This window comes from Corythoichthys intestinalis, chromosome 14, assembly GCF_030265065.1.
Source record: "Corythoichthys intestinalis isolate RoL2023-P3 chromosome 14, ASM3026506v1, whole genome shotgun sequence".
NCBI lineage: Eukaryota > Metazoa > Chordata > Actinopteri > Syngnathiformes > Syngnathidae > Corythoichthys > Corythoichthys intestinalis.
Window position 1 is genome coordinate 45,932,468 of NC_080408.1, and position 25,106 is coordinate 45,957,573.

Sequence of the window (25,106 nt, forward strand, 5' to 3'; positions counted from 1 at the left end):
TCGACTTCCTGACGGACCCTCCTCTCCAGCACCCCTGAATAGACTTTACCAGGGAGGCTGAGGAGTGTGATCCCTTTATAATTGGAACACACCCTCCGGTCCCCCTTCTTAAAAAGGGGGACCACCCCCCCGGTCTGGCAATCCAGAGGCACTGTCCCCAATGTTGTAGAGGCGTGTCAGCCACGACAGCCCCACAACATCCAGAGCCTTTAGGAACTCTGAGCGGATCTCTTCGACCCCCGGGGCCTTGCCACCGAGGAGCTTTCCAACCACCTCAGTGACCTCAACCCCAGAGATCGGAGAGCCCACCTCGGAGTCCCCAGACCCTGCTTCCTCAAAGGATGACGTGTCGGTGGAATTGAGGAGGTCTTCGAAGTATTCTCCCCACCGACTCACGACGTCCCGAGTAAAAGTCAGCATTACCCCATCTTCACTATATACAGTGTTAACCATCAGAACCAAACAAATTAATCTTCGTCTCACCAAACCATAGGCCATGGTTCCAGTAATCCATGTTCTTTGTTGACATGTCTTCAGAAAACTGTTTGCGGGCTTTCTCGTGTACCGTCTTCAGAAGAGGCTTCCTCCTGGGGGGACAGCCATGCACACCAATTTGATGTAGAGTACAGCGTATGGTCTGAGCCCTAACAGGCTGACTTCCCACCTCTTCAATCTCTGCAGCAATGCTGACAGCACTCCTGTAATGAGTCACATGACATTTTAGAGGGAAAATGACAAGCAGTACTCAATTTGGACATTTAGGGATGTACGTAGTTCTTATGCAGTGTACTCACTTTTGTTGCCAGGGTTTTGGATATTAATGGCTATATTTTGAGTTATTTTGAGGGGGAAAAAATGAACTCTATTATATAAGCTGCACACAGACTACTTTTCATTTTGTCAAAGTGTCATTTTGTCAGTGTTGTCCCATGAAAAGATATTCTTATGTATACTATTATATATCAGCAGAAATGTTGGGGTGTACTCATTTTTGAGATACACTGCAGGTATAAAATGAAAAGCGGAAAAATCAAATAACCTGCATATGCACCATATCGCAATAGCTCTGTGCTCAACTAAACAAATCCAGATATCACACTGATGAAGTAAAGTCATGAGTAATAGAGATAGACCGATAGTCTCCACATGCTAGTTATATGCCCTTTGCAGCATCAACATTGGCCTTTTTAGATCATTTCTTCCTTTCACTGGGACCACCAACCAGCACAACGACTCCCTGTAGAGACCCTTTTAAGTCCTCCATAGCGACTCTTTCTACCGCTACCTCCTGTGACTGGATGTCTATTCTTGTTTTGGAATCTCACTGTGCAGATGACAATTTATACACACTACTTGGCTATCCTTCTCTCCCGCTAGATCTGCACTCCCGACGTGGTGGTCTTCCTGGCGTGCACTAATCACCACTTGAAGGAACGCCTGCAGCGGCGGGCTGAGCAGCAGGGTCGTCCCGACGATAACCCCAAGGCTATCGACCGCCGTCTGACCAACTTTAAGCAAAACACCATCCCGCTAGTCAAATATTTCCAGGAGCGGGGCCTCATCGTCACGGTAACTCAATCAGATCACGAACCATAGTTCATGTATTTTTGCAAAACAATGATATTTTAACATAGTTGAGGTTAAAATAACTAACTGATTTTTGTTGTTATTACTGTATGTTATAAAGTGCTAGTTTTATTTCCTTATTAAGAAACAAAAATTTGGGCTGGATTTTAGAACAGATTCATAGCGCTTAAATGCAAAGATGATTTAAGAGTGTTTTGAGTTGGATTGATTTTTGAGATGGCTTGAGGGACTATCGCCGTCAATGGCACTGAAACATGATCATTCAATACTTGTCCTCCTAGTTAAAATAGATTTGGTGCATGGCAGTGAATGGGTTAAAAATAATGCTACAATTTATGATTAAAAAATAATTAAAACGTTAATCATATATATATAATACATTGAAATAACCACATTCTATATTATCTCATTGAAGACTGTACATAAATAGTTTCAACATGTTTAATAATTTTGCTTATAAATTATAAAATATATTAGAGACGTAACTGGAAATTCACACCAAAAACATTCTGCCGAAAATGGCTAATATCGCCTTTTCAGTTTTCGGTAAAAGAATATGGATGTCGGAATATGTAATATTCAGTGTTGCCACAGAGTATCCACACAAATCAATAAAACTACAGTAAATGCAAACACTTTCAAAACAAACCATTACAACACCACTGTAATGAAATGAATCCTCGAAGCAGCAAAATTTGAATGGAAGCGTTTTCTCATCGAACTACTTGAGTTAATCGATTAATCATTGCAACACTAATGGAGAGTTCTGATTTTCGATGGTTTATTTGCAAATGAAAGCACGGAACACGTCAGACATGTGATGCGTTTTGGGACAGCACTGAAAACGACAATCGCCAAATCAACATTGCAACATTGAAGCATACATGCAACCCGATTTGTTCCATTACTGTCCTTATTTTGACAATACCAAATTTTTGCGGACTTTGACTGTTGACGACGTACGGTCCGCGTCAGCACAAAACTGCTTCTGATGACTAACAAGGTGTTTTCGCGCGACACTTTAACTTTAGTCTGAACGCCTGTTGATCGTTTGTGTCTCTCCGTTTTCAGTTCTTTTTATGATGTTAAGCTTAATTTCCATGGTAACTGCTTTTCTTTTGGCTGGACCAAGAAGACCCAGCTTTCTCATTTGGGGCCATAAGGTGAAAAAAGGAGGGCGAAAAAGGCAAAGATCCTCCCGGCGCACAAACACAGACAAGCACTGTGCAGTAACTAAGCAGAAAATACAGTGGTACCTCGATTTACGAACATCTCTACGTACAGAATTTTCAGATTACGATACACCTCTACGGGAAAATATTGCCTCTTGTTACGAAAGAAATTTCCTGACACGAAAGGCAGAAATACAGTATGGAATAGTCAGGGCTGTCAACAGATTTGCAGTGGCCTGGGGACAAGAAACCATTATAGGGACCCCCCACCCCTGCTACCGGCTTGTCACGACAACATACGCAGCACTTTTAATGCTTTGCAAGCAATGACAGTGTAAATTTACAAATTATTTAATTTGAGATGGACAGTTAAATATAACAGACCGTAATGTGATGTGACACAAAATAAACAATTTCCATCTATTGTCCGATGTAGGCTGCAGTACAATACAACTGAGAGTGCTATGCCTGCCTGCTAAGCAACAAAACAGTATAACCAAACATTCTGTGCCTACCCCCTCCACATCCCTGAGATTATCAAGCCCTCAAACAGTGATGCGCCTAGATTTTTTTGACGGCAATGTCATTTATAACATCAGTGAAATCCAGTTTTTGAGTAAGCTCACGCTTAATGGCGAGCATGGCTAGGTTGTTAAGACTTATGTTAAGATTTATGTCTGAATTTTGGGGGGCTTGGAACAGATTAGGGCATTTACATCAAAAACACGTCTCTACCAGATGCAGAGATTGAGGGGGGGACAGAGGGAATAACCCCCCCGGTGGCCTAAAATGTCATTACATATAATTGACTTTCTAATATATGAATTTTGCCAGTAAAATGTTGACTATAAAAGTTGTAAAAGGAATAAAACAAACTACAAAAATGAATGTAATGAACAAAAAAAAACATTTTTATAATGGGTCAAAATTATTTTTCAAACAGATCATGTGACTAGCATGTTAGAGACAGTCATTTGCGTTGCTTAGCCCAAAAAAAAAAAAAAAAAAAACACCTGAGGACAGACGAGGTAAGATGAATATACGTAATTTTTTTCAAAACTAAGCTTTCAAAAGCGACAACAACTACTGAGCGAGATCCAAGTATTGAAAATGTGGACCACACCGGATAGCACCGCAAAAAATGGTGAGCGGTGTTTCAGTTTGCTCCACTGAAGACGTTAACCCACAAAAATGATGGGAAACAAAACAAAAAAAAAAACGATCATTTTCAACATGTTATTATTAATGTTCCTCACTGGAATATTCAGTCAAAAACGGATGCGGCATCTACTTCTCCACTAGGTAAGACAGAAAAATGCGCACGCTCACACACGCACACACACACCCTCATACAGCTGGGATGCCTGTATGGTCAAGCATGGGCTATGCTACTATCCGCGCATATATCTTGTAAATTGATTTGATTGCTGACACTGCGTTACGGGGTCTTCAACATTTATGCCCCCAACCCCACCCCACCCCCACCCCCGCCACAAAAAAACTGCCTACTGTCTACTTATGGAATTTTCAGTTTAAGAAAGTACTTCCAGAACCAATTAATTTCATGATTATGTCAAATTTGACTTTCATGTAAAATATACACAGTATTTCCTACAATCACTATTGTAAAATTAGTACTTCTACCAATAAGGAATGTTGTGAGTAAAGGAAACATTTTTCCGTTGGCTAGCCTAAACTGCTGGAAGTATACAAAATGAAGTGGTCTTATAAACATCACCATCAGTCTTTGCAAAGCGTGTGTTTTCACACACATGCCTAATGGGCAGATCATTAGAGAAGAGTCCTTGTTAATTGCAGCCCAGCAAGCGCCCCCATTAAACAAGTGAGCTCATACATCAGTCGGTGCGATGCCAGCCACCTCATCCTCATCGATCTAACTTGAGTGTTCGTGCCTCGTAAACAAGGACCCATAGGATAAGGACTGTGACACGACCACATGTTAGGTCAAGTCCAGCGGAATGTGCTGTTGCCACAAGTGAAAATGCTGTTATCGTCTTCACACTGAGTTCAACTTCATGTCGACTTCAGTTGATGCTTCGCTGATAAAAACACTCTTCTTCTCAGCTCGATGCGGCTCGGGATGAAGAGGAGGTGTTCTGTGACATCAGTGCGACTCTGGACAACAAGCTTTTTCCCTCACAAGAGTCTACCGCAGGTAACCACGAATGAACACTGCTATCCCTCCCTGTCAAAAACGATTGGCTATACATATCTAGTTGTCAATGGCAACTATGTATCTATTTTTACATGTTGATTTGAAAATGTCATTCAAATTATTGACAATTCTAGGCCAAGGGCAGAGCTTTGGTCTCAACATTGGTAGGGACGATATAACAGCATAACCCGCGGGTCGGCAACCCGTGTTTTGGGAGCCGCATGCGGCTCTTTAGCGCTGCCCTAGTGGCTCCCTGGAGCATTTTCAAAAATGTTTGAAAATGGAAAAAGATGGTTGAGGGAAATATTTTTTGTTTTGATATGGTTTCTTTGGAGGACAAAAACGACACAAACATTAACAACAAAGATTTGCGTCATAGCCCGCAACGCACATTTCCATCAGCAGTGCGGGACGCCAGGTGGCTATTGTAAACAAACTGGCAGCCGAGTACCCAGTTTGGAGTGAGAGAAAAAATGCGATTCCATTTCTTCTGAAGAACTTAGAGATGCGCAAAAATTGATTTAAGAAGTGGATTGCATCGCCAAACTCCACTACTGCTGCATGTTTTGTTGCAACCTGGGAGATAATAAAGCGTGGAGAACCATTCACATATGGTGAGTACATGAAGGAGACATTTATCAACATATCAGGACACCTATTTGTAGACTTAAAAAAAAAAAAAGGGGGGGGGGGGGGGTTGATAAAGAAAATCAAAGACATGCCCAGATAAGGGGTCATTTTGTTGTATTTTGAAACCTCAAAATAAAAATGACATCAAAAATTGGATTTTTTTTTTTTTTAATGAAAATGAGATTTAAAGATACCATTCATTAATATTGTAATGAAGTTAAACTTGAGGTGGCATCATAGAACAGAGTAGTCACGTGGTGCGATGGATGCAATGCAGAGAAAATAAACATTAAATCCTGAAGGCTCATTATGTATTTTTAGCCGACTTAGTAATTTTGATAGTAGGCTAATATAGCTAACACAGATACATACAGCATGTGTTGCCTTCGTTATTAGGCTTATTTAAGGCTTTTGATTTTTTTGCAGCTCCAGACATATTTGTTTTTGTTTTTTGTTTTGTCTAATATGGCTCTTTCAACATTTTGGGTTGCCGACCCCTGGCATAACCTGGGGGGGGGTTCCAAGTCATCAGCCAATCAAACGTGTATTTGAAGGGAAAAAATGGACCAGCACGTTCAGAAAGCGAATAGGGGTAAATGTAAGTCTGAACATAAATAAAATAATGCAGTTTATAATAGTAGGGTCAATTCTATCCTTAGAACATATGGGAAGACAATCTAAATTACATATTTAACTCATTATACAGTGGTATGAAAAAAGTATCTGAACCTTTTGGAATTTCTCACATTTCTGCATAAAATCACCATCAAATGTAATCTGATCTGATCTGAAAAAAAAAAAAAACAGTGTCTGCTTTAACTAAAACCACCCAAACATTTATAGGTTTTCATATTTTAATGAGGATAGTATACAAACAATGACAGAACGGGGGAAAATAAGTAAGTGAACCATCACATTTAATATTTTGTTGCCCCCCCCCCCCACCCCCCCTTTGGTAGCAATAACTTCAACCAGACACTTCCTGTAGCTGCATATCAGTCTGGCACATCGATCCGGACTAATCTCTGCCCATTGTGGCATGAATCGCTGTCTTTAGGTCATGCCACAGCATCTCAATGGGGTTCAAGTCTGGACTTTGACTTTACCACTCCAGAATGTGTATTTTGTTCTTCTGAAACCAAAATGAAGTTGATTTACCTTTGTGTTTCGGATCATCGTCTTGTTGCAGCATCCATCCTCTTTTTAGCTTCAACTGTCTGACAGACAGCCTCAGGTTTTCCCGCAAAACATCCTGATAAACTTTTGAATCGATTCTTCCATTAATGATTGCAAGGTGTCCAGGCCCTGAGGCAGCAAAGCAGCCTCAAATTATGACGCGCCCTCCACCATGCTTCATGGTGGGGACGAAGTGTTGATGTTGGTGAGCTGTTCCATTTTTCCTCCACTCATGACATTGTATGTTACTCCCAAACAATTCAACTTTCAGTCCACAAAATATTTTGCCAAAACTTCTGTGGAGTGTCTAAGCGCCTTTTTGGGAACATTAAATGAGCAACAATGTTGTTTTAGACAGCAGTGGCTTCCTCTGTGGAGTCCTCCCATTAACACCATTCTTGACTATAGTTTTACATATATTTGATGTGTGCACTTAGATATTGGACTGTGCCAGTGATTTCTGTAAGTCTTTAGCAGATACTCTAAGGTTTTTTTTTCACTTCTTGAGTATTCTGTGCTGAACTTTTGGCGTCATCTTTGGTGGACGGCCACTCCTTGGGAGAGAAGCAACAGTGCCAAACTCTCTCCATTCGTAGACAACTTTTCTGACTGTTGATTGATGAACATCCAGACTTATAGAGATAGTTTTGTATCCTTACCCGACTTTATATGAATCAACAATCCTTTATCGCAGGTCTTCAGACAGCTCTTTTGACCAAGCCACGATGCACATCAGACAATGCTTCTCATCAAGACAATTCTTACCAGCTGTGTGTTTAACAGTGGACAGGGCAGCTTTAAACAACTCATCATCATCACACACTTAAATTGTTTGGTAAAAATTGGTTTCAATTGCTCTTTAAGGCTCCTTTGGCAGAGCGTTCACTTATTTCCCCCCGTCTGTCATTGTTTGCATGCTATCCTCACTAAAATATGAAAACCTATAAATGTGTGGGTGGTTTTAGTTAAAGCAGACACTGTTTTTACATCTGTGTGATTTTGACAGAGATCAAATCACATCTGATGGTGATTGATGCAAAAATGTGAGAAATTCCAAAAGGTTCATATAGTTTTTCATACCATTGTATAATCCAAACAAGGTTGCTTTAAAGTTGGTGGAGAGACTTTGAGCATCCTGAAAAGTTGGTAGTTTTACGTCCCTACCGTCCCTATCCAAACCAACGCCGGCCACATTCATGGCAATTGTATCGCATGTGGGCCGGACCAGTTTATTTTTCGCCAAACAAATCCCCAGTCAAAATGGATTGGACGTCTAGCACCGTCAATGGCGCTGAAATATGAGCATTCAAGGTCAGTCCTCCCAGTTAAGTGAATTGGAAATGTATTGTTGGCAGTGGAAGACAAATTAACAATTTTGGGTCACTTTCTTGTAATTTTAGGGTACTTACACATCAGTTCCTGTACATTCTCTGGTATCCCAGTGTGACTTCCTGTACACATTGGACAATTTCCTGTTGATCTTAGGGCATAGCCGGGACAATTTCTGTCCATTAGTCACTTCAAGTTGATTTGGGGGCATTTGCAGGTTACTTCCTGTTGTCTTCAGGGCATTTTTGGGTTACTTCTTTGTTAATTAAATGGCTGCCATTGACGGCGCTAGACGTCAATTCCATTTTGACAGGAAGGATGAGAATAAACGAATGTGACCGCGGACACAAAAGTAAGCCAAGTGCCGTAGAGCACAAATCTCTGGTTTTACGGTCACATACAACATAATGCTTTTGAAACAAGCAAAATATTTTTGTTCCGTCTTATAATTTTCGGGCATCTGAATTTTTCTGTTGGACGTAACGAGGTCAGTAGCGTATTTTTCAGAGTATAAGTCATTTCATTTTAACTCATGTTTTACTGCCATTTACAAAGAAATTATACCAATCCATCTAGCAATCTATCTATAAAGTATCTCTTAATAGATGCATAATGCAGTGAGTTTTATAAGGATCAGGAAAATCTCCTACCTGCTCCTTAGATACGGTGCCTGTCGGCATGGCAACCCGGCATTGCGGGGCTAGCTAAGCTTTGTGAGGAACGTGTGCACAATCATTAAAAGGTCGGACAGAGGCTATTGCAATTGTAATTGGTTGAGTGTGGCACCGCCACCAATGATTGTCAGCACGCATTCCCCTCTTTGAAGGATGCCATGTTCACCAGTCAGTTTAAAATGAACTTTCTGTAAAGCCTCTGCAAGAACAGAAAAATACAGACCGAAGGTTCCTGACTCACCAGTCTCGGAAAAAATCTCAAAGAGCCACAGGGTGCTCATCGAGAAGACAGAGGGGGAGGAAATGTGTCATCAGAGAGGCATAACGGCTCGGATGTAGTGACGTCGGGACGGGAAATGTCAACGGGCCTTAGCAGATGGAGGAATCAAAGTTGTCAATGGATTCCAGTTCAGTCGTCCCCTAGAAGGACCTGTCTTGTCATCATAGGAATTTTGGAAAAAGAGTGAAGATTCAAGTGCTTGTGGATGATTCTAATGAAAGCTATGCATTAAGGTAATGAAGGATAGTTACCAAAGCAAGTAAAAAAAATATCATAATTCTAGGATGACTCAGTCATTTTTTTCCATCAACAGTTTGAGCTCCCTCATATTTTATTGACAGGAAAATATCTATTTGATTTAGTGCTGCAACGATTAACTCGAGTAATTCGATTAGAATCAAATTTTGCTGCTTCGACTATTCGTTTAATTAGAGTGGCATTATAATGGCTTGTCTTGAAAATGTTTGCGTTAATTTTACTATTTGGGTGGATACACTGCCCGTGAGTGGCAAGAGTGAATATGACATAATTCATTTAACAATGCTGAATGAGCTGCTCCCTGTTAAGACCAACATAAGCTAAGGTTTTTTTAACGCATTCACAATTTTGTTTATAAGTATATTTAGCTGTTTTTTGGGAACGTGTTTGAACGAATTTAAAAAAAAAAAAAAAAAAAAGTTAGCATTTTACAGCATTTAAGCTAGCGGGTTTTTGCTATGCATTGTTAGCTAATAGTTATTTTGTTGTACTTAGATCATAATGTCATTTATTTAATTTTTAATAGTGTTTGAGGCGAAGCTCAGCTGCAATTTTGCATAATTTGAAGAAACACCTGGAAATTTTTTATTTTGTGTTCGCATTTAATGATCTTTTAAAAGTGCAATCTTTGCAAGCCTTTAACATCTCCTAAAATCTATTCTGGAACCCATGGAATGTTCCTAATCTGATTACTCGAACCAACTAGTTGATAGATTAATCAATGACCAAAATAATCGATAGCTGGAACCCTAATTTGATTAATGTCTAAAAACCTGTAATATTACTCATAATGGAAATGATCACCTATGGTGGGGAAGTAGGCATATGTAAACATAACACACTGCTGGTCAAAAGTATCGGCACCCCTGCAAGTCTGTCAGATAATGCTCAATTTCTCCCAGAAAATGATTGCAATTACAAATGCTTTGGTAGTAATATTTTCATTTATTTTGCTTGCAATGAAAAAACACAAAAGAGAATGGAAAAAGATTCAACCATTGTCATTTTAAACAAAACTCCAAAAAAAAAAAAAGTAATGGCACCCTATGAAAAACATGTGGTGCTTCTCTAATTTGTGTAAGTAACAGCACCTGTTACTTACCTGTGGCACAAACCAGGTGGTGGCAATAACTAAATCACACATGCAGCCAGTTAAAAGGGATTAAAGTTTACTCAACCTCTGTCCTGTGTCCTTGTTTGTACCACATTGAGCATGGAGAAAAGAAAGAAGACCAAAGAACTGTCTGAGGACTTGAGAAGCAAACTTGTGAGGAAGCATGAGCATTCTCAAGGCTACAAGTCCATCTCCAAAGACCTGAATGTTCCTGTGTCTACCATGCACAGTGTCATCAATAAGTGTAAAGCCCATGGCACTGTGGCTAATCTCCCTAGAGGTGGACGGAAAAGAAAAATTGACGAGAGATTTCAACAAAAAATTGTGCGGATGGTGGATAAAGAACCTCGACTAACATCCAAACAAGTTCAAGCTGCCCTGCCTTCCGAGGGTTCAAAACTGTCAACCGGTACTTTCCGTCGGCGTCTGAATGAAAAGGGACACTCTATGGTAGGATACGCAGGAAGACCCCACTTCTGACCGAGAGACATAAAAAAGTCAAAACTGCCAAAACTTACCTGAGAAAGCCAAAAACGTTTTGGAAGAATGTTCTCTGGTCAGATGAGACAAAAGTAGAGCTTTTGGGGAAAAGGCATCAACATGCAGTTTACAAGAAAAAGAACAAGGCCTTCAAAGAAAAGAACACGGTCCCCACAGTCAAACATGGTGGAGGTTCCATGATGTTTTGGAATTACTTTGCTGCCTCTGGCACTGGACTGCTTGACTGTGTGCATGGCATTATGAATTCTAAAGGCTACCAACAAATTTTGCAGCATGATGTAGGGCCCAGTGTGAGAAAGCTGGGTCTCCCTGTGGCCAGCAATGAATCCAGACCTGAATCCCATAGAACACCTGTGGAGAGATCTGAAAATGGCAGTTTGGAGAAGGCACCCTTTAAATCTCAGAAACCTGGAGCAGTTGGCCAAAGAAGAATGGTCTAAAATTCCAGCACAGCATTGTAAGAAACTCATTGATGGATACCGGAAGCGGTTGTTTGCAGTTTTTATGTCTAAAGGTTGTGCTACCAAGTATTAGGCTGAGGGTGCCAATACTTTTGGCTGGCCCATTTTTTGAGTTTTGTGTAAAATGATAATGATTTAATTTATTTTCCATTTTGTTTTGTGTTTTCATTCCAAGCAAAATAAATGAAGATATTACTACCAAAGCATTTGTAATTACAATCCTTTCTGGGAGAAATTGAGCAATATCTGACAGAATTGCAGGGGTGCCATTACTTTTGGCCAGCAGTGTAACTATTAACTAGGGTTGTCCAATATTATCGGGTATACGATATCAGATAGTATCAACATCAGTTTTTCATAATCTGTTTTGGGCCAATATACATATAACAGTGCTGTAATGTCCACTTTGTACCTACCTGTGTGTTTCTGGTGTTTTTTTAAAAAATGGTGTCAATCGTTTGTGCTCCGTCTGTGATGTAAAAATTTGTGCTGCTATCATTTTTTATATATTAACATATTAATTTCGAGTGATGATGTCACGCAGCCCCCTATTTATTGCAAAATGGAATCGAAATGGTGCCATTCAATATGCTACGTTTATGCTCGTTTGAGCTGCAATCGTTTTTTAGATATTAATTTTGAGTGATGACGTGACTCGCAGCCCCCCACTGACTGCAAAATGGACCCAAACAGGAGCAATTCATTTGTGCTACGTTCGCGCTAGGTGTTAAGACACTCTGTTATTGAGAGCCCCGTCACCCGCGACGGAGGGGCTGCGATTGACGTCATCACTTGAAATGAATACATATCTCAATATCTATAAAACGATAGCAACACAAACGAACATTTTTACGGCACAAACGTAGCATAAAACAGTGACACCATTTCGGGTCCATTTTGCAATGAATGGGGGGCTGCGTGACAGCATCACTCAAAATTAATATCTCAATATATCAAAAACGATGGCAGCACGAACAAAACGTTTTACAGCAAAAACGAAGCATAAATGATTGACAGTTTTTTAGCCACTTTTAATCAAAATGGGGGCCTGTTTGACCTCAGATTGACCTTAGAAAAATTGTAAATGTCTTAAAAACAATAGCAGCACAAACGAAACATTTTACAGCACAAACGTAGCACAAACGAGTGACATCATTTTAATATAAATTTGTGTCTGACGGTGGGCCATCTTGATGGAGGTCTTTAAAATCTGTTTGGGAAAAAAACAACACTATTTTGGTAGCAAATAGTGGACTGGGCCATATAATAGACATAACCATCTTTCAACTAAAAATGAAATATTTCAGGTTTTCATGACTGTATATCCCTAAAATGTTCGCAGACATAATTCAGGTTGGCTTCATGAGAATCGACCTTGTGAGTTTTTACTCATTAGTAAGTACATCGTCACTAATTGGTATTTGCAGTTCTTGGGACATCTTTAACACGATGCACACAAGTGTGGCCGCCAAAGCGGAGCGCTCGTGGGCTTCCCTCCCTCTTTGCCGCTCAGAAAGTGTTGCACTGAGAAGACGTTTTTACATAATACATGCATTGCAAAGGAATGCAAAGAGATGCAAGCTGCTGTCTCTGTCGAGGTTAACCCACTTTTTAATGAGGAGTGGAAGAAGAATGCCAAAGGGAAGAGTTATTTATGACCCATTTCCACTGCTCTTGAGGGGGAGAGACTTGATTCTCACTGCACATTTCAAGCACTGCCACAAACGTGCCTTAGTGGTTTTATGCAGACTCTGAACTTTTGTAACTTTGTTACTAAGGCTGGGCAAGTAAAGGTGCAAGGTAAAAGGTGACCACGTCAAAAAACGAAGTACCTAATAAAGTAAAAGCAGGCATGTTTATGATCATCGATAGAGAGTATTGTAAACAGTGCTAGAATGCTAGGAATTGAAGGGAAATGGTCGGGGGTTTAATTGAATAAATTCCATGCAGTTTGTCAGTTATTTGTTTCAGGGCTCTGGAGTGGCTAAGCTAGCGTGAGTCAATGGTGGTTGAAATCAACTCCATCGACTAATTAAACCCCTGCTAACTTGAAGATTAAGCTTATGTGAGAAATTCAATTACATGCATTGTTACATTACATGTTTCTGTTGTCATTTTTATGTTGAGGCAGCAAAGAGGGAAAAATTGGTAAAAACTACTGTAAATGATAGATTAAAGTAATTTAGTTACTTTGGTAATAAAGTAATCAGTAAAGTAACTAGATTACTGACTGTCTCAAAAAAGTATTCAGTAATTAAATAGCTTTTTCAAGTAATCTGTGACAACACTGCTAACTACACATAAAAAAAAATTTTTTAAATCACACATCATGAATTTATGACAGAAACTGGCGAATTTTCATCTCGTTCTTCTGTTGTCAGACGTCCACTGGCATCCATCTCATTATGTTTTATTCTCCCAAGACACGTTTTCAGTGCGTCATTATGGCGTCATCGTCATGAAAAAAATTGTTCGTTGATGAAATATTTTTGTTATCGTCATTGTTTTTTTGTTTGTTTGTTTGTTTGTTTTTTAACCCTGTCCTGTTCAGCTGTTTGACACGGAGTGTCCGGTTGGTCTGAACAGTATTAATGTTTCACATTTAGAGTATGACATACTCCCATTGTGATCATTCAACATACCTTGTTTATTATGACAAGGCAGCGAACAGGAAGGGATTATAGGGGAGCAGAAGAAAAGGAGAGAGAGACGGAAGAAACACAAACAAGAAATACATTGAATGCCTGCACTAACTATGAATATGTTGGTGCTATCATTAGCTAGATGTATTTCAGGTTGACACCATGTGGGGGGCCTGTTGACCAGGAAAAGGGGGGGGGTCTACAAGATAGGTGATTGGGAGGGGAGGCATGTACACAAATCAGCTCTGTGATCTAGAAACCACTAATCGTGTGAATCCCCTGTGAGTGTAAGCCAGTCGACAACCGACCCTACGCTGCCCCATCGCCAATCCCGGCACCGGGGCCCCCCACCAGGGCGTGCCCTATCACATCCAGCAGTGCACGAGCCTCACCAAACACGCGACAGCCAAGCAGACGAGTGGAGACGCCGTGCGGGCGCCACCCCAGGGCCACAGCCCCCAGCCAGCCTTGGGAGGGAAGGCGGGCGGGGGGCGGGTGCCAGCGCATCCCATCCCTCCTCCCGCAGCCCACCAAAGGGGTTATCGTCACCCCACCTGGACCACCTGCGCCCCCATCAACTGGTCTTCAGGGATGGGAAGAGGGGATGCACCAAATTTTATGTTTTATTTGCTGTTTCGACTGTTATCACCATGCGTTGCTTTTGTTTTCGTTTTTTTTTCTCAATGTCGATGTATAATGCTTTCCTGCCTTTTATTTATTATGAACAATGTATATCGTTGTTGTAAAACACTTTGTGGACCTTTCAGGTTTTTGTAAAGGGCTATAGAAATAAATTTGATTTGAAAATTTTATTTCTGACCTCTTTGACCTTTACCCTAAAATTGAATAACTGCCGCTGTCTATATGCTTCACCTAATGGCGGAGGTAATAACAGTGGAAACTATTTTTTTAGTTCAACACTGGATTTAATGCATAACAACGCGATGAATCATAATAAAAAATTGTAAGCATTGCCCAGCCGTAATTGTTACTCTTTGTCGCCACAGGTCCAAGTGAGCCGGATCTTAGTACGCTGCCTGAATGCAACATGGTGGACTTCATAGAAAAAAACGATGAAGTAAGGATAGCAAGTTGTCGTTAACAACATCAAAGACAATTTTGGCTTTGATATACATGTTTTTGTAAACTACATAGACAATTTAGTGTTCAATGAACTTTATTCAGAAACTTTACCAACGTTCATGTGGTTCCATCGAGTTTTGTAAACAAACTTCAAAGACACCTTCAAAGATGTGAAGCTGAATTCTTCAATGTCTCGTAGCCACACAGCAGCTCTCCGGTGTGCATTCTGTGAGCGTATCACTGCCAAGTCGTCCTCATCAGATTCTTGGAAACAGTGTAAACAACATACAGCATCTGTTAAATATTCAATTAAATACATATTTTCAAAAAATAAAATGGTTTTGGACGACTTCACACATTCCTCATCCCTAATTTTTTAGTACACTAATCTTGTGTCAAAAAAATAACAGAGAAGTCCAATAGCTTCTACCCCTCCTGTGCAAGTGTCTCCAAGTGTAATTGTGTTTGTCTTCTAGGATGAAGAGGAAGAGGAGCTGGGATATGCCGAAGAGAGCCAAGAATGTGAGTCACTCAGCTGGCAGTGCTTTATCAAGTTTCAGTGGCATAGATCTCAATGAGTTAAGCACCCTTCATCTACATCTTTGATGTAACTTTGGTTTCCTTTATGACTACTAACGAGGGCTGCCACCATGAATCGACAATTACTTGATGATCAGCAACTATTTTGATAGTCGATGGCTGGTTCAGATACAGTGGTACCTCGACGAACAATCGCATCGACATACCATCCTTTCGACATCTGGCGTCAAATTTTTCTAGTCCTTTGTCTCGACATGTGACATGCTTGAAATACGAGGATTTATGACAGCGTCGAATTTCGTTGTTTCCCCGCAAGACGGACGCACGGCGGATTTCCCTGTGAGCGAAATCAACATGAGTCCCAAGTAGGTTAGTGCAGGTGGAGAAAAATGGAAAAAGGTGACGCTTAGCATTGAAATTAAAAAGGAAAATGATAGAAAAATATGAGCGTGGTGTGCGTGCAGTGTTGTCACAGATTACATGAAAAAGTGATTTAAATACTGATTGCTGATTACGCATCAAAAAAGTAATTTAGTTACTTTAAAAGTAATTTATCCGTTACTTTTTACCAATTTTTCTCCCTTTGCTGCCTTAACATATGAATTACAACAGAAAAATGTCATCGCATATTATTGACTTTCCGATAATTGGATTTAAAGAGGAAGATCAGAATTTTTCACATAAGGTTTAATCTTCGAGTTAGCGGGGCTTTAATTAGTCGATGGAGTTGATTTCAACCACCATTGACTCACGCTAGCTTATCCACTCAGGAGCCCTGAAAGTGACAAATAACTGACAAACTGCATGGAATTTGTCCAAATCAACACCACTGACTAATTGAACACCGCTAACTCGAAGATTAACCCTGAATTTCGGGTTAGGGTTAACGGCATATCAGTTACAATGTTCAACAATGCAAATTGACTGCACAATAATCAACAACATACAAATGAATTGCCCAGTGCAATAAACACAAAGGTTGGAGGTGGGCGCAAATGCGCGAGCATAACCCTAAAATACGCCCTACACACGCGGTTAATTAATAAACAATGCTTGCCGACTTTGAGCTATGAGTATCCACCTAACCCTTAACCTATCGTTGGAACCCTCCAAAATGAAGGGAAAATGCTTGCGTTCATTCATGGGCGCACACAGATCAACATTCCCTTGCACATCTCAACAGGTTGCTGCACTCAGCTTGAATGTGCGCCCACGTTCGTCCCGCCTTTCTCAGTCCCAAACACACAAGCATGTGTGACTCGAGACCAAAACAGGAAGTAACTATGAGCGGTTACCATGGAAAAGAACCTTTGGGACCCTTTCTAACATTTTCTATTAAAAATGCTCTTTGTACCTGATTACAATAGTCTTCATTCTACATACATTATGAAGCAATAACAAAATGGAAAAATGAACGTGTTACTGAAAGAAAATAATCAGATTACAATAACGCGTTACTGACAACACTGTGTGCGTGTGAGTGGCTCGACAAAATGACCGGTCTCCTCCGACCTTCGTTCGCCAGTCTCTATAATTTAAGGTTTATTTCCGATTTATTATTTTCATTATTATTATTGCAACATTGGCAAGGAATCCACCAGCTTCGGCAGGTTTTTAATCATTTACTTCAGAACTTGTGCAACACAACACGGCTACTGTCCGCTGTAACCGACACCAACAACAACAGAACATGAGAAGAGAAAGTAAAAACTTCCCACTCTTCCGCACCTCTCTATTGTCAGTCACATGGTGTGTTTAGGAACAGCATGCAAAACACAACCGCCACATGAGAGAGAGTTTCCTTATCATTATTGATACGTACTATTATATAATTATTATTCCGATTTGTATTTATAATTTGTTTTCCTATGTGTAATTGCTATTTGTAATTGTACCGACAGTATTTATGGATTTAAGGATTTTGCGCAGGTTTTTTGGGCTGTGGAACAAATTCATCGAATTATAATGTTTTCTTATGGGAAAATCCAGCTCGGCATATGACCGTTTCGATTTACAAACCAGGTCTCGGAACAAATTCAATTCGTGTGTAGAGGTACGATTGTACTTTGTTGACCTCAAAATTGTCCAAATCCTCTAGTTGTTGGGACACCCCTCTCTTATTGAGAGCATTAGAACATTTCGTCAGCTGCGTGAGCTAGACACGGAAAAGCTGCGAGTGACGTCATCACTCAAAATTAATACCTCAATAACTATAAAAAATAGCAGCACAAATGAAATTCTTTACAGCACAAACGAGCACAAACAAATGGCACCATTTTAGGTCCATTTTGAAATAAATGGAGGGCTGCGAATCGCATCATCACTCGAAATTAACCCCTTCAGAACCCGCATTTTTTCAGCATGGCAAAAAAAAAAAATATTTGCTGATTTTTACTCCACTAAAATACCTGAACAAATTGCAATTTTTTTGGTCGGGGATATTTCATTCTTATATTGGTTATTTTTAATGTTAAATGTTAAAGTGTTGTTCTGAATGAGAAATGAGCACTTACCTTTGCCTTTTTGAAGTTGCGTTTTGTCTCAGCCAAAAACAGCAAAGAAGGCGCGCTAAACCTCATAATTTGATTTCAATGGGTAAAGTTCCATCCAGTCATCTCCCAGAAGTGTCAATAGCAACTAAATTTGGTGTATTTATTGATTTAGAGGCGTGAACGCGTCATGTCTAGTGCTGCAACGATTAATCGATTAACTCGAGTATTCGATTAGAAAAAAAGATTTGAATTAAATTTTGCTGCTTCGAGTATTCGTTTAATTAAAGTGGCATTGTAATGTAATGGTTCATTTTGAAAGTGTTTGCATTTAGTTTTATTGATTTGGATGGATACACTCCCCTCTAGTCTGCCTCATTTCGCATGGCTGAATCCAGCTGCTCCATTTTAAGAACAACATTAGCCAAGTTTTTGTTTGAGCTTATGTTTTTTTTTGTAATGCATTCGTAATTTAGTGTATAGGTTATTTATATAGGATATTTAGCCGTTTTTTTGTTTGTTTGTGGGAATGTTTCTTAACCATTTGTTAAGAGCTTAGTGTAAAAAAACTGCGTGACTTCATCACTCGAAATTAATATTTCAAAAACGATAACAGCACAAACTGAAAATTTTTAGAGCAAAAAAACGCAAAAACAATTGATACCATTTTTAATCAAAATGTGGGGCTAGTTGACCTCGGATTGACCTATAAGGAATTGTTAATATCTCAAAAACGATAGCAGCACAAACGAAACATTTTTCAGCACAAAGCTAGCACAAAGGAATGCCATCATTTTTCAATAAATTTGCGTCTAATAGGGGGCCAACTTCACGGAGGTCCAGCCTCTTAATTGCAAATATTCTTTTATTGAAATATTCTGCACACAGTAAATATTGTCTTTTTATTTTCATAATTTTTTGTGGAGGGGTATTAATCATTTTTGTATTTAAATATTTTTATTTCTCGTTTTTTTTTTTTTTTTCAACTCAAAAACAAAAAAGAAAATGGTATTCTTATTTGTTTGATTTAAAATACAAGCAAATGAAAATTTAAAAAAAAAAGTAAATATTCTCTGATTTATCCACCCCTACAGAAACTTTATTTAAAAGTTATTTTGATTAACTGTATTATTAAAGAGTTATTAATTTTATTTTATTTGCTTAGTTTTAGTTCATTTTCGCAGGCCAAATCCGGCCCCGAGGCCTTGACTTTGACACCTGTGATCCCCATCTTTCATCTTCCTGTGTTTGTAATTTTTGTGTGTGTACGCCTCTGTGCTAAGAAAACCTCGCTCTCATTTCCTGTGACAGTTTTCTGCGCACCGCCGAAGAAGCCGAAGGTCATCTTTTTGATGGGTAAGCACGCACACCCGCACGCGCGCACACAATGCTGGAGCGTAGCTCATTAGTCGGAGCTGAATCCCAACATGAGATGACAGCAAAGGCTGCTCGCGCGAGTTCAAATACATTTCAGCCTTCGTGTTTTGGAGGGAGATAGCGGTACATCACGGTTCATATGTTAATACATGGCAGCCTACTTGTCTATTTATTATTAGCATGAAAAAGACAAATATTTGGACGTGACTTTGAGGATTTGCCATTGTCGGTCTTAATACACAACATGTTTGAAAATGGTAATGCTGGTTTTAGAAAAATGAAATTACAAAGGCAAAATGATTATAAAATGCATCAATTGATTGTCATTTCCAAGTGAATTGAAACAAACTATAAAATGTCAATGTTAAGATTAACAATTATAATACACGAAGACATACTGAAATCAAGCTTTGATTGAAAAAATATAGAAAACTGATGGGAAAAAATATAAATAATGATTAATAGTGCATATTGCAGGGTTCTTTCACCCTTTTAAAAGTTCAATTTAATCCTTTTTAAGACCTTAAAAATAAAATGTAAGACCAATTGCATCCGGGGGGGTGGGGGGTGGCCTCTTGTCAGCTTACGATACGATTCGATTCGCAATAGAAGGCTCATGATATCGCTCATCTCTCGATATGGTGATACAACAATTATACGACACATGGTTCAGGAAATAGTTCTACAATATTCTACAATACAACTAACAAACACATCCTTTTGCTGTGAATCGGAATGAGTTTATCACTAGTAGACGTCCAATCTATTTGAACATCAAACAAATTAAATGTCTATTAGGGGTGTGACAAAATATCGAAATGGTGATATATCATTATTTTTTGTATCACAAAAGGTTATCGATATGCTCCTGCCAAGAATCGAGATATCGTTTTAAAAAGGTGTCAATGTCTAAAATAAATAAAAAGGAACCTACAAGTTGCTACCAAAATCTTCCACCATAATAGTCTCTCAGTTAACTCTAAGGCTACATTGACGGTGCAGAACGCCGAATCCATTTAGGCTGGGATTGTTCGTTCATTCGAAACCAGAGCATTCACAGTCATTCTGTCCGATTTTCAGGGCATTTACAGGTCATTTCCTGTTGAGTTTGAGTCACTGCCTATTCATTTGGGTGATTCCCAGGTCACTTCCTGTTCTGTAACTCAAAATAAACAGGAAGTGACCTGTAAAATACCCCAAAATCAACAGGAAGTAACTGAAAATCAACAGGTAATTGACCTGGAATGGCCCAAAATTACCTCATTGCCTGGCTTTGGCTGCCACTGACGGCCATAGACGTTCAATCCGTTTGAAGTGGGAGGGATGGATCGCTGCCACTCTCCCAGTTCAAATGGATTGGACGTCTATTAATGATAAACTCATTCCAATTCACAGCAGAAGCTTGTTTTTCTGTTTCTTAGTTGTTTGTAGAATATTCTGGAATGATTTTCCTGGCCAATGTTTCGATTATCGTATCGTGTGGTACCAAGAGGTTCCCACTCCTAACGTCTATGGCCATCAGTGGCAGCCAATGCCAGGCAACAAGTTAATTTGGGTGCATCTGACATCATTTTCTCTTAATTTTGATCAATTCCTTTTCCTGTTGAGGCATTTACAGGTCACTTCCTGTTGAATTTGGGTTACTGAAAAGGAAGTGAGTCAAGAATGTCCCCAAAAGAACAGGAAGGGACACCATTTTAAAGGGATCCAGCGATAGAAAGACTTGTAGTTCTTAAAAGATGAACATTAAAAAAAAATTATATTGAAACCACTCGATGTTTTCGTTTTCATACAATTTGTAAAATTAGTTTAACTAGTAGGTCGCCATTGTTGTTGACGTCGCAGGGCGATGACGTGACATTGTTACGCTGACGGGCTTCCAGAGTATGACTCTAGCGACATAAACATGTCATCTGTTTAACCATTTCAATTTGAACCTGAAAGGAACATTAATGAGCATGACAGCAAACGAGCAGCAAAACCAAAATGAACAGGAAAGACTGGAAAGGATGAGACGTGACAAGAGGAGGGAAAAAAACTGCGTTCTGCCAAAATGTGTTATGTTACACCAGTGAAACATCCTACAAGAGGCGAATTTGACACCCAAAGTACTACCATGAACTTTCGGCTTGTTTTGTTTAGATGCATACAGACAGAACATACTGAAGATGCCTTAAGAAAATACTTAAACGTAGTAATATCATATAAGGGTGGTTTAAATATGCTACGTGACTAACGTGGTCAACAGATCAACAATGTGCTTTAAAGCTACCACAAGAAAACAAAGTGCAATGAAAAGGTAATAATAGACTCAATAAAAACACAAATAGTAAGTACTCGCCACTTTTAACCGATAAGCGCATGTGTTGGACGTCTCGCCGCGTAGAAGGAATTGCTGTGTGACAGTGACAATCTACATCATCACCCCGAGCATCCATAAAACACATGGCACCCTCCGTAGGTCAAAACATGTACTAAATATTATAGATTTTTAAAACAATGGCAATATTTTACAGTGGGGCAAATAAGTATTTAGTCAACCACTAATTGTGCAAGTTCTCCCACTTCAAAATATTAGAGAGGCCTGTAATTGTCAACATGGGTAAACCTCAACCATAAGAGACAGAGTGTGGAAAAAAAACAGAAAATCACATTGTTTGATTTTTAAAGAATTTATTTGCAAATCATGGTGGACAATAAGTATTTGGTCAATACCAAAAGTTCATCTCAATACTTTGTTATGTACCCTTTGTTGGCAATAACAGAGGCCAAACGTTTTCTGTAACTCTTCACAAGCTTTTCACACACTGTTGCTGGTAGTTTGGCCAATTTCTCCATGCAGATCTCCTCTAAAGCAGTGATGTTTTGGGGCTGTCGTTGGGCAACACAGACTTTCAACTCCCTCCACAGATTTTCTATGGGGTTGAGATCTGGAGACTGGCTCGGCCACTCTAGGACCTTGAAATGCTTCTTACAAAGCCACTCCTTTGTTGCCCTGGCTGCGTGTTTGGGATCATTGTCATGCTGAAAGACCCAGCCACGTCTCATATTCAATGCCCTTGCTGATGGAAGGAGATTTTCACTCAAAATCCCTCAATACATGGCCCCATTCATTCTTTCCTTTACACGGATCAGTCGTCCTGGTCCCTTTGCAGAAAAACAGACCCAAAGCATGATGTCTCCACCCCCATGCTTCACAGTGGGTATGGTGTTCTTCGGATGCGATTCAGTATTCTTTCTCCTCCAAACACGAGGACCTGTGTTTCTACCAAAAAGTTCTATTTTGGTTTCATCTGAACATAATACATTCTCCCAGTCCTCTTCTGGATAATCCAAATGCTCTCTAGCGAACCGCAGACATGCCTGGACGTGTACTTTCTTCAGCAGGGGGACACGTCTGGCAGTGCAGGATTTGAGTCCCTGGCGGCGCATTGTGTTACTGATAGTCGCCTTTGTTGCTGTGGTCACAGCTCTCTGTAGGTCATTCACTCGGTCTCCTCATGGGGTTCTGGGATTTTTGCTCACCGTTCTTGTTATCATTTTGACGCCACGGGGTGAGATCTTGCATGGAGCACCAGATTGAGGGAGATTATCAGTGGTCTTGTATGTCTTCCATTTTCTAATAATTGCTCCCACAGTTGATTTCTTTACACCAAGCGTTTTACCTATTGCAGATTATGTCTTCCCAGCCTGGTGCTGGTCTACAATTTTGTCTCTGATGTCCTTCAACAGCTCTTTGGTCTTGGCCATAGTTGAATTTGGAGTGTGACTGACTGAGGTAGTGGACAGGTGTCTTTTATACCGATAATGAGTTAAAACAGGTGCCATTAATACAGGTAACGAGTGGAGCCTCGTTAGAAGAAGTTAGACCTCTTTGACAGCCAGAAATCTGTGCTTGTTTGTAGGTGACCAAATACTTATTTTTCACTCTAATTTGGAAATATTTTTTTTTAAATCAAACAATGTGATTGTCTGTTATTTTTTTCTTCCACATTCTGTCTCTCATGGTCAAGGTTTACCCATGTTGACAATTACAGGGCTCTCTAATCTTTTCAAGTAGGAGAACTTGCACAATTGGTGGTTGACTAAATACTTATTTGCCCCACTGTATGTGTTTCTAGTAACATGTTTTAGTAAAAGAGAACAATTGTGGCTTATTAGAGCCTACAAGTCTAAGTCTGAGGTTCCCTTTAAAACTATATATGGATAATTAATGAGGCACTTTTGTTATTTTCCCAAGAGGCCAACCACCTCTTAAATGAACCATCGTCCATCCATTTTTGATCAAATTTACACTTCTCCATCTCTGCATATTCCCTCTCACCTCTACAACCGTTAATAACCAGGAAATGGTGTCATGGCGACAACTCAAGAAACTGACGTAAGCAGAGGTTGCGGACGATGTATAATATAACATATACAGTATTAATCCCAAACCCTCGTATTTAGTGCACGGCCATTAATAAAACAAATATAGACCATTAAAAGATTTACAGCAGGAAACTGATTCCCTAGGCATTCTGGAAATGTAATACCTACTGCAATTTTCCATTGAATTTAAGACAAATTTCAAATCTGCATATTCAATGTCTTAAATTAAGACTTTTTCAGGACCCACGGGAACCCTGGAAAAGACTGATAATTTTTTTTAAATAATAATTAAAAAAAAGAAAAACACATTTTATAAAAATGTGGAATCACAAAATAATGGTATTAATAGATAAAACAGCTCCAACTTGTTCATATGTTTGTTTTTGACAAGCTAAACATCCTGCACCCACTAACTAAAACATTTCAGCAAGGTTGACTTTGCTCTAGTCTGCCAGCACCGTCATCGTCATGGCAACCTGTCAAATCCACACGGAACGGGCCATCTCTCAAGATTTGTTAGGAGAGAAAAAAAAAAAAATCCAATCTGCCTTGCGGATGCTTTAAACAGAGTGGCGGCATCACGCCAATAATCACTTGATGTTTGTCCACAACGAAAACAGCTCATAACATCATCATTATTGTCGTCAGGAAAATGATCAGAACGCAACTTGATGCTGTTACGCAGACGTGGAAAGGGAATTAATTTAATATTAAAATATATTTTGACAATTAGGGGTTTTTTTTACATTCATTTCACGAATGGATGGCAAACTTCTCAAGCATCACATTGAAAACAATGTAATTTTACTCAAGTATTTTGAATGGCGTACAGTACCTCCTGTTGATTTTGAGCCACTCCCTATCAAGGGCGTAAGTTTGGTCTCAACATTGCATCGGTAGGGACGATATAACAGCATACCCTGCATGTAAACGTTTTACTGGCAGTGGACATTAATAGGACCAAACAGATAATTGAACGGGGGTCAGAGCTACATTTCTCACGAATATGAACCTAATTAATTGACAGGCTAAACGATCAATGAAAAAAATAAATCTCCACTGACTAATACTAATTTTCATATGTATTGGTTCAGGTGATACAACGTTCGATTCAAACGACTAAAACATTTTTAAGTGCAAGTCCCTTTATTAAAAAAAACAAAACAAGGTGCTATCCAAAAATGGGTCCAGTTCAGGGGGACATTGGAGCTCCGCTAGACTCAAACAAAAGTATTGTAATATACCT

At 39.5% G+C, this 25,106-nt stretch overlaps 1 protein-coding gene across 1 annotated transcript in view; it reads left to right on the forward strand.

The window, feature by feature from the left end:
- The window catches only part of ak5 (adenylate kinase 5), a 78,724-nt gene that overhangs the window by 36,454 nt on the left and 17,164 nt on the right, over positions 1-25,106 (forward strand). The window contains exons 6-10 of the mRNA XM_057856651.1: positions 1,378-1,569; positions 4,845-4,935; positions 15,008-15,078; positions 15,560-15,605; positions 19,424-19,468. Coding sequence (XP_057712634.1) covers positions 1,378-1,569; positions 4,845-4,935; positions 15,008-15,078; positions 15,560-15,605; positions 19,424-19,468 — 445 coding nt within the window. The remainder of the gene's footprint in view (positions 1-1,377; positions 1,570-4,844; positions 4,936-15,007; positions 15,079-15,559; positions 15,606-19,423; positions 19,469-25,106) is intronic.